Source organism: Coregonus lavaretus (assembly GCF_964263955.1).
Source record: "Coregonus lavaretus genome assembly, chromosome: 25".
Classification (NCBI taxonomy): domain Eukaryota; kingdom Metazoa; phylum Chordata; class Actinopteri; order Salmoniformes; family Salmonidae; genus Coregonus; species Coregonus lavaretus.
The window spans coordinates 38,736,539-38,747,730 of NC_140012.1; the positions used below are offsets into that span (position 1 = coordinate 38,736,539).

An 11,192-nucleotide genomic window follows, 5' to 3' on the forward strand; every position below is an offset into this window, starting at 1 on the left:
CTTGAGCAGGATGTGTAGTACCTACCAAGAGAGCCGAGTTGCTGATCCTGGATCAGTGGCACAATCTCAGAAAGTAGGGGCGGGTCATCACCATGAGGCCGGATATCGTGAGATTGCATAGCAACACCAATGAGAGGCGTCCTAACTGAGTAATTGCGACAGTGTCGTACAGATAATGTTTTGGTGAAGAACTGTGACCACTAGTGTCCTCTACGCTAAGCTGTATTTATTCAGTTTATACATTCCAATAGTTATAATTTCCTTTGCACTGCGAACCACCACAATCCGAAGCCATGGCAGGTACTTTGGCACGCAAAGCTGTTGACCATCTTAAAAGCAAGGAGTTCAGAGAGTATTTGATGAGGTAAGACACACTTGGAAGATCTGGAAGAGAGCTAGCTAACGAGATCAATTTTAATGTAGCGACTAGCAAGCAAGCTAGCTAACAGTAGACAGTTAACGTTAGCTAAATTAATTATCAAACAAAGCGAGCTAGCTAGTTGTAAATTCGTGTGCAAATCTGTAGCTAGTGTAACGTTACCACAGTCAACGGTTGTTTGTACATATGTTTCTAACGACGTGTCCGGCTTGAAGGACGTTTGATCTTGAATGTTGTTGCTATCACCGAAGCTAACTAGCTGTCAAACTATCCTGCTGATATGTTTCCGGTGATGTGAGCCCTGTGAGTATTATTAGTTAGCCCAGGCAGGCTGTGAAGTGTTGGTTGTTTTTCTTTAGGAATAGGCATATCCCTCTAACCAAAACTCATTTTGTGTTATGGCTGTCATCTTGGTGTCCTCATGGGAACTTTCAAAATAAGCACAGTAAGTACTCTCTGTTCATTGTGTAGGCTAGTTTTGTTTTTGTCTATTAAAATCACAGAATATTTCGGCTACATTGACCATTGCAGATATACTCGTCTATTAGGTAGTTGGTGAGACAGTATAATTGCTATGTCAGCTTGAATAAATATGACCCTTACATTAACCTTGTTGCTCTTTATATTCCTTGTTCCTTAAAATGTAGTTTTATACTTATATTCCAGCACTTCTGGGGACCTGTGGCCAACTGGGGTCTGCCAATTGCTGCCATCAGTGACATGAAGAAAAGCCCTGAGATTATCAGTGGAAGAATGACCTTTGGTGAGACACCGATACTGAAACATAGACACAACACAATGGCTAATGTTTAGCTATAGCCTAACATTAGGGACACGTTTCTGCCAGGGATTGATAGTCACTCTTGTTGAATAACTCCAGAGTCATTCCATTTCATTTCAGCAAGCCATGACACCCACCATCACAAATTGTTCTGAAATCATTTCTGTAGTTAGAAACTGATAAGATTAGCATACCTGCAACATTATTTTGTTGAAATGTAATTTGATCTCTGAACAAATGAAGCTAATAGGTTTGCACCCAAATTGACCCTTTTTTAAATTTATAGGATTCACATAACATTTAATAAATATAGTACCCAACATCTGATATAGACCAAACTTCATCCTACTATTGAGTAAGACTTAAGGAATACAATAAAATGGTTAGGGTTGCTTTTGATCATTTTATTTGATTCCAAATGATTGTCCAAATCAGATGTTAGGTACTATATTTATTGGAGATTATACGAATCCTATACATTTAAAAATGACTGATCATCTTCCAGCTTAATTTCTCTGAGATCAAATTATATTTCAATCCCCCCCAAAAAACAGGAATGCTAATCTTATCTGTTTGTAACTACAGAAACGATTTCAGCCCAATCTGAGATGGTGGGTGTCTCAATCCTGTTTCTTGTGCTTTTTGAGGTGGAATGACCCTTCATGCTTTGATAATGTAGAATTACAATAGTTTAACATTCTTCTTTGAACTTCATAATCCTTTCCTGAAGTCTGACACGATGCAAGAAAATGTTGGGTTTCCTGATAAGGTTGTCCTAAAGATATGGACGTTTCAAGTGGCTGTTAATTCCTTATAATTTATTTTGTGGTTTTTTTTTGTGTTTTTCCCCCTGCAGCTTTGACTTGCTACTCCCTCCTGTTTATGAGGTTTGCATACAAAGTTCAGCCAAGGAATTGGCTCCTCTTCGGTTGCCACCTAACCAATGAGACCGCCCAGCTCATTCAAGGATCACGACTTATCAAATACAAGTAAGCTCACATTTCACTGTACTGATTTGCTAATTTCAGTGCAAAACTTGTTTTGGTTTGTACCCGCATTGCACTCTGGTTACAAAGCACCAAGCAACAACAACCTCAAAACAAACGTGATTTATTCACTGCTCAGATGGTGTCTCCTGTCAGTAACAACTTCTTTGGGGTTCTTTCTTTGGGTATAATAGACTGATATTTCAATGCCACAGCTTTGAAGCCCAAATATCTTTTAGGACTTTTCCATACAAGAATATGTTGAAATTTGACATCAAATTAACTGAGAATGTACAACATGGAAGCACAGTACTTCATAACATCATTTGTTTTATCCATATACATGATAACATCTTAACTTCAGTCTCTCCCATACTGTCTACACATAGATAATGAAACATTGTCACTGGTTATAATTTCATATGTCATTTAGACATAATGCTGTTCTACAGAACGTGTATCTCCAGTAATTCTGATGGATTTTTTTCCTTCTTTCCAGCATGGAGAAGAAGTCTTCTTAGTGATGGACAAATGCAGAATATATAGTTTCATTAGGAAATCAGCATAGTTTGACCCTATGGTTTTCAGGTGTATGGCCATTTTAATCTCATCATTGCATACCTATGTAAAACTATTCACTTAAAAATTGTTAATATAGATTCAACTGCTGTTGAAGATCACCATGCCTGTTTCTTCCGGTATATAAGGTCAATGAATAGATTAGTTCTGCATTATGTTTTTTACGTACAAACGAATGAAATGGATGGAGTCTAGTGAGGCCCTGTTACAGATGGGTGTCTTTTAAAGAGATGGTCTATAACACAAATATTTACTGTTTGGCATGTCCTCATTTTAATAAATATATTAGCTATACCAATAACACAATCATTATCAGAATGTACAGGCAATAAAAGTGGTACTCTGTTGTGTTGCCATGGTAGTGTTATTCCTGAAGATAATTAATAAACCCTTATCTATGTACCATAAATTGAACTTCCTCTTACACTGACCATAATGTATAATAAACTGTCTGATATCCTTGAAGTGGCTGATTTAACTTTTACCTTCATAAAGACTGATAACTCTAAAGCTGTGGTAGACCTTCACCCAAGAACTGCCAGATCCCTACATTTGTTTTTTAAAATTATATATATATTTTAATTTAAAGCGACTTTAATATTTTACTTCTAATGAAAAGTATACTTTTTTATTGTGACCCTGGACAAGCACACCTGATTTAACTTGTCAACTAATCATCAAGCCGTTGAATGAGATAATCCATCCACCTGACAGATGTGGCATATCAAGAAGCTGATTAAACAGCATGATCATTACACAGGTGCACCTTGTGCTGGGGAAAATAAAATGCCACTCTAAAATGTGCAGGTTTGTCACAACACAATGCCACAGATGTCTAAAGTTTTGAGGGAGTGTGCAATTGACATGCTGACTTCAGAAATGTCCACTAGAGCTGTTGCCAGAGAACTGAATGTTAATTTCTCTACCAACATCGTTTTAGAGAATTTGGCAGTACGTCCAACCGGCCTCACAATCGCATACCACGTGTATGGCGTTGTGTGGGCGAGCGGTTTGCTGATGTTAACCTTGAACAGTGCCCCATGGTGGCAGTGGGGTTATGGTATTGGCATGCATAAGCTACAGACAACGGACACGATTGCATTTTATCGATGGCAATTTGAATGCACAGAGTTCGCGGGACGAGATCCTGAGGCCCATTGTCGTGCCATTCATCCGCCGCCATCACCTCATGTTTCAGCATGATAATGCACGGCCCGTGTTGCAAGGATCTGTACACAATTCCTGTAAGCTGAAAATGTCCCAGTTCTGGCCTGCATACTCACCAGACAAGTCACCCATTGAGCATGTTTGGTATGTTCTGGATCGACGTGTACGACAGCGTGTTCCAGTTCCCGCCAATATCCAGCAACTTCGCACAGCCATTGAAGAGTGGGACAACATTCAACAGGCCACAGACAACAGCCTGATCAACTCTATGCGAAGGAGATGTCGCGCTGCATGAGGCAAATGGTGGTCAGACCAGATATTGATTTGTTTTCTGATCCAAACCCCCTACCGTTTAAAAAAAAAAAAAAGGTATCTGTGACCAACAGATGCATATCTGTATTCCCAGTCATGTGAAATCCATAAATTAGGGTCTAGTACATTTATTTCAATTGATTGATTTCCTCATATGAACTGAAACACAGTAAAATCTTTACAATTGTTGCATGTTGCGTTTATTTTTGTTCAGTATAAAATAAATGGATTATTATTATCAACTCTTCCAGGAAGGCTGCATTCTGAATGACCTTGATGAAAGGCATCAGTGAACACGCTACTTTAGTGTAGATACTCATTCCGCAAGGCAATTAAATTGGCAAAACATCAGTATAGAGACAAAGTGGAGTCGCAATTCAACGGCTCAGACACGAGACGTATGTGGCAGGGTCTACAGACAATCACGGACTACAAAAGGAAAAGCAGCCACGTCGCCGACACCGACGTCTCGCTTCCAGACAATCTAAAAACCTTCTTCGCCCGCTTTGAGGATAACACAGTGCCACTGACGAGGCCCACTACCAAGGACCGTGGTCTCTCCTTCTCCATGGCCGACGTGATTAAGACATTTAAGCATGTTAACCCCCACAAGGCTGCCGGCCCAGACGGCATCCCTAGCCGCATCCTCAGAGCATGCGCAGACCAGCTGGCTGGTGTGTTTATGGACATATTCAATCTCTCCCTTTCCCAGTCTGCTGTTCCCACATGCTTCAAGATGGCCACAATTGTTCCTGTACCAGAGAAAGCAAAGGTAACTGAACTAAATGACTATCGCCCTGTAGCACTCACCTCTGTCATCATGAAGTGCTTTGAGAGACTAGTCAAGGATCATATCACCTCTACCTTACCTGTCACCCTAGACCCACTTCAATTTGCTTACCGCCCCAATAGATCCACAGACGATGCAATCGCCATCACACCGCACACTGCCCTGTCCCATCTGGACAAGAGGAATACAGTGCTATGAAAAAGTATTTGCCCCCTTTCTAATTTTCTCTACTTTTGCATATTTGTGATACAGAATGTTATCAGATCTTCAACCAAAACCTAATATTAGATAAAGGGAACATAGGTGAACAAATTACACTACAATTACATATTTATTTCATTTATTCATAAACAATGTCATGCAACACCCAATTCCCCTGTGTGAAAAAGTAATTGCCCCCTTATACTCAATAACTGGTTGTGCCACCTTTAGCTGCAATGACTCCAACCAAATGCTTCCTGTAGTTGTTGATCAGTCTATCACATCGCTGTGGAGCAATTTTGGCCCACTCTTCCATGCAGAACTGCTTTAACTCAGTGACGTGTGGGTTTTCAAGCATGAACTGCTCGTTTCAAGTCCTGCCACGACATCTCAATTGGGATTAGGTCTGGACTTTGACTAGGCCATTCCAAAACGTCCAATTTGTTGCTTTTTAGCAATTTTCATGTAGACTTGATTGTTTGTTTTGGATCATTGTCTTGCTGCATGACCCAGCTGCGCTTCAGCTTCAGCTCACAGACGGATGGTCTGACATTCTCCTGTAGAATTCTCGGATACAGAGCAGAATTCATGGTTCCTTCTATTAAGGCAAGTCGTCCAGGTCCTGAGGCAGCAAAGCATCCCCAAACCATCACACTACCACCACCATGCTTGACCTTTGGTATGATGTTCTTACTGTGGAATGCAGAGTTTGGTTTTCGCCAGGCATTACTGGAACCATGTCAAAGTCCAGACCTAATCCCAATTGAGATGTTGTGGCAGGACTTGAAAAGAGCAGTTCATGCTTGAAAACCCACACGTCACTGAGTTAAAGCAGTTCTGCATGGAAGAGTGGGCCAAAATTCCTCCACAGCGACGTGAGAGACTGATCAACAACTACAGGAAGCATTTGGTTGGAGTCATTGCAGCTAAAGGTGGCACAACCAGTTATTGAGTGTAAGGGGGCAATTACTTTTTCTCACAGGGGAATTGGGTGTTGCATAACTTTGTTTATGAAATAAATGAAATAAATATGTAATTGTTGTGTTATTTGTTCACTCATGTTCCCTTTATCTAATATTAGGTTTTGGTTGAAGATCTGATAACATTCAGTATCACAAATATGCAAAAGTAGAGAAAATTAGAAAGGGGGCAAATACTTTTTCATAGCACTGTACCCAGTGGCGGCTCCTGAAAAAATTCTCAGGAGGGGCAATTTTTCTGATGATTTAGGTGACCTACACACATTTAAAAAAAGATATGTCCAGCAACAACATGAAGACAGGGGCAGCATATAAGTCAATACCAGAAGCATTTATTGACTGATCTCAAAAGTGTTGGCTTACCAGGGTTGGTGGAGCCCTCAGTTTCATCTTTGCCTCGCAAAGCTAACTCAAACACTCCGCAAAACTTCACACACTGGATTAGCCGGCTGAGGATGTGGCGGTTCTTGCTAATGTCGTAGTAAATATATTTGTTATAGTGAATATGGAATATGATATGTTGAGTAAAATGTTGTGCTAAGATCTATTTAGGTCAGGAGCTGGTTATAAGTTCTGTTCCTATCCAATAACAATGGACAAAAGGGTCCTATCTTGTCAGCCTTGTCAGCAGGTGGCCAAGGACAACACCCACGCCATAGGCCTCTCAGTTCTTCCAACTCACGAGTTCTTGCTCTGAGGACACACACACACACAAACACACACACACACACATCATCACTGTTAAACACACACACACACACACACATCATCACTGTTAAACACACACACACACACACACACACACAAAAATCCCCTCTCTTAGGCTGAACATTTGAAGACAGAGAACCCGACTCAGAGCCAATGCAACAGTGACAGTAGCCTGGAGGTGACCTCGCCCAACTCATCAGGACCAATCAGAAGATCAGAACTACTAGATTGAACCTACTTCATTTATTGCATAAAATGTCTGCACACAATGTTTCGGGGCTCTCTTCAGATAATAATAATAATAATAATAATAATAATATGCCATTTAGCAGACGCTTTTATCCAAAGCGACTTACAGTCATGCGTGCATACATTTTTGTGTATGGGTGGTCCCGGGGATCGAACCCACTACCTTGGCGTTACAAGCACCATGCTCTACCAGCTGAGCTACAGAAAGTGGATACTCATGGATGCGCATTGCAATTGTAAAATGTCAACACAATTGGAGACACCACGTCATTTTTGGAGACATGTTATTGACAGTAAACTATTGTAGATGCGACTGCTAACTAAATAAAACATTTTAGCTGGCTAGCTAATCATCTTAGCTAAATGTGGGGCAAACAATTCAGTTATTTACCGTTAATTTGAGGGATTGGGGTGAAAGAAATCGAGTTACATAGTGATACTTTACGATATACTGTATTGACAATATCGCAATATTTTAGCGCTAGTTGGCTGTACCTGCACCAAAACACCATTATTGTTCCTTCATAGCTTGTTCTCAATCTTTTCACATTGGGAGCCAATTTGTTTTCAGCACTTTTATTTCCATGACTGATCAAAACTCGTTCTCATGGCTTTCTGATCCCTCTGCAACAGACATATGGTGCGCAATAAAATCACAGTATCGAATCGCAATACGTATAGAATCATGAGACTCGCAATGCTGATGCATATATCTTATCGTGAGGTTCCTGGCAATTCCCAGCCCAAGTTCATTTGCCACAACAAATCTCTTCGCTAGCAAACGCGATGTCTTCTCCAAAACGGCAATGTGTCTCCAGCAATGTTTACTTTTTTGACGTTCTATGGCATCTCCACTTTCCAAGCATATATGACCACATGTAATATTTTGGTAAGTGATGCAAATAGTGAACTATGTAGGGCCAGGATGTAAAATATATGTAGCTGCAGCAATTTCTCTTATCTGATATGGTAAGTAATGGGGCTTAATTTATAGCTCCCTAAGAGTTTGACGAACGGGTCCGTGAACGCGATTCCAGATATATTTACCTCTGAATAAACTGCCTTTATTACACCATATCCACCCTGTCCAAAGTCTCTACTTGGTCTCAGTTGGTTCTCCAGTAAACTTGTGATTATCAACACTAACCTCATCGTTGTGGCGGCGGACAGCTAGCCTGTATCCCTCGTCATCCAGTTGAGTGAGTGGCAATGTCTTTTTTCGTTCGTACCAATTTTTGGAAAATCCTCGGGTGTAGGACTTTCCGCCTTTAGTAGAAACCTGTTGAATTATTAAATTTGGTCTTGGATGTCCTAATTGTTTCGTTGCCAATTTATCTTCATTTGTTCGCCGACAAAAAGGAACTTCTTTCAAACAATCCACTCTTTTCTCAGTTACGTTCATGGTTACGTAACGTATGACGAAAGCGCGTAAGTGCAAGCCCACAGACACCCATTGAGATTGTATTGAAGGCTCTGAAATTTGAAAAAAATAGATTTTACATGGGAGTCTATGACAGACTTCTGGGCGATTTTCAACCTGACTGAAATCGCCCCAAAAGGGGGGGGAGCCATTTGAAGCACGACTTTAGCCTGATTCGACATTTAGTGGCAGTGTGGCACTGTGGCAGATCAGACGTATAGATTACAACACTGATAACTACTGTTGCCGTGATATAATTGATTAGAAAAAAAATCCCTTCCTTTTCCCGTTTGGCAGTGCGTCGCCCATATCGCCCTATTGAACAGGCCGCCCCTGACTGTACCTATGTAAGAATGCTGTTCATTGACTATAGCTCAGCATTCAACACCATAGTACCCTCCAAGCTCATCATTCAGCTTGAGGCCCTGGGTCTGAACCCCGCCCTGTGCAACTGGGTCCTGGACTTCCTGACGGGCTGCCCCCAGGTGGTGAAGGTAGGAAACAACATCTCCACTTTGCTGATCCTCAACACTGGGGCCCCTCAAAGGTGCGTGCTCAGCCCCCTCCTGTACTCCCTGTTCACCCATGACTGCGTGGCCAAGCACGCCTCCAACTCAATCATCAAGTTTGCAGATGACACAACAATAGTAGGCTTGATTACCAACAATGACGAGACCGCCTACAGGGAGGAGTTGAGGGCTCTGGGAGTGTGGTGCCAGGAAAATAACCTCTTAACAAAACAAAGGAGATGATCGTGGACTTCAGGAAACAGCAGAGGGTGCACCCCCCTATCCACATCGACGGGACTGCAGTGGAGAAGGTGGAAAGCTTCAAGTTCCTTGGCGTACACATCACCGACAAACTGAAATGGTCAACACAGGCAGACCGTGAAGTGAAGAATGCGCAACAGAGCCTCTTCAACCTCAGGAGGCTGAAGAAATTCGACATGGCACCTAAAACACTCACAAATGTTTACAGATGCACAATTGAGAGCATCCTGTCGGGCTGTATCACCGCCTGGTACGGCAACTGCACCGCCCACAACCGCAGGGCTCTCCAGAGGGTGGTGCGGTCTGCCGAACACATTACCGAGGGCAAACTACCTGCCCTCCAAGACACATACAGCACCCGATGTCCAAGGAAGGCCAAAAAGATCATCAAGGACATCAACCACCCGACCACTGCCTGTTCACCCCGCTATCATCCAGAAGGCGAGGTCAGTACAGGTGCATCAAAGCTGGGACCGAGAGAATGAAAAACAGCTTCTATCTCAAGGCCATCAGACTGTTAGATAGTAATTGCTTGTCCATATATAGTGGGGGAAAAAATATTTAGTCAGCCACCAATTGTGCAAGTTCTCCCACTTAAAAAGATGAGAGAGGCCTGTAATTTTCATCATAGGTACACGTCAACTATGACAGACAAATTGAGAAGAAAAAAATCCAGAAAATCACATTGTAGGATTTTTTATGAATTTATTTGCAAATTATGGTGGAAAATAAGTATTTGGTCACCTACAAACAAGCAAGATTTCTGGCTCTCACAGACCTGTAACTTCTTCTTTAAGAGGCTCCTCTGTCCTCCACTCGTTACCTGTATTAATGGCACCTGTTTGAACTTGTTATCAGTATAAAAGACAACTGTCCACAACCTCAAACAGTCACACTCCAAACTCCACTATGGCCAAGACCAAAGAGCTGTCAAAGGACACCAGAAACAAAATTGTAGACCTGCACCAGGCTGGGAAGACTGAATCTGCAATAGGTAAGCAGCTTGGTTTGAAGAAATCAACTGTGGGAGCAATTATTAGGAAATGGAAGACATACAAGACCACTGATGATCTCCCTCGATCTGGGGCTCCACGCAAGATCTCACCCCGTGGGGTCAAAATGATCACAAGAACGGTGAGCAAAAATCCCAGAAACACACGGGGGGACCTAGTGAATGACCTGCAGAGAGCTGGGACCAAAGTAACAAAGCCTACCATCAGTAACACACTACGCCGCCAGGGACTCAAATCCTGCAGTGCCAGACGTGTCCCCCTGCTTAAGCCAGTACATGTCCAGGCCCGTCTGAAGTTTGCTAGAGTGCATTTGGATGATCCAGAAGAGGATTGGGAGAATGTCATATGGTCAAATGAAACCAAAATAGAACTTTTTGGTAAAAACTCAACTCGTCGTGTTTGGAGGACAAAGAATGTTGAGTTGCATCCAAAGAACACCATACCTACTGTGAAGCATGGGGGTGGAAACATCATGCTTTGGGGCTGTTTTTCTGCAAAGGGACCAGGACGACTGATCCGTGTAAAGGAAAGAATGAATGGGGCCATGTATCATGAGATTTTGAGTGAAAACCTCCTTCCATCAGCAAGGGCATTGAAGATGAAACGTGGCTGGGTCTTTCAGCATGACAATGATCCCAAACACACCGCCCGGGCAACGAAGGAGTGGCTTCGTAAGAAGCATTTCAAGGTCCTGGAGAATTCATTAAAAATCCTACAATGTGATTTTCTGGATTTTTTTTTCTCATTTTGTCTGTCATAGTTGACGTGTACCTATGATGAAAATTAAAGGCCTCTCACATCTTTTTAAGTGGGAGAACATGCACAATTGGTGGCTGACTAAATACTTTTTTCCCCCA

At 42.0% G+C, this 11,192-nt stretch overlaps 1 protein-coding gene across 1 annotated transcript; it reads left to right on the forward strand.

Moving 5' to 3' along the window:
• The first annotated feature begins 168 nt into the window (after positions 1-168).
• On the forward strand, positions 169-3,190 carry LOC311101004 (mitochondrial pyruvate carrier 1-like). The gene is made up of 5 exons (XM_084142011.1): positions 169-364; positions 739-824; positions 1,046-1,142; positions 2,017-2,149; positions 2,646-3,190. Exons 2-5 carry the CDS (start codon positions 801-803, stop codon positions 2,665-2,667), a joined length of 276 nt encoding a protein of 91 aa, XP_083998137.1. The 5' UTR covers positions 169-364; positions 739-800; the 3' UTR covers positions 2,668-3,190.
• Positions 3,191-11,192: the final 8,002 nt, after the last annotated feature.

Coding starts and splice junctions, on each gene's coding strand:
- LOC311101004 (XM_084142011.1), top strand. CDS start 801: ATGGGAACTTTCAAAATAAGCACA. Junction 1,143..2,016: donor CAGTGGAAGAATGACCTTTG/GTGAGACACCGA, acceptor TTCCCCCTGCAG/CTTTGACTTGCTACTCCCTC. Junction 2,150..2,645: donor TCACGACTTATCAAATACAA/GTAAGCTCACAT, acceptor CCTTCTTTCCAG/CATGGAGAAGAAGTCTTCTT.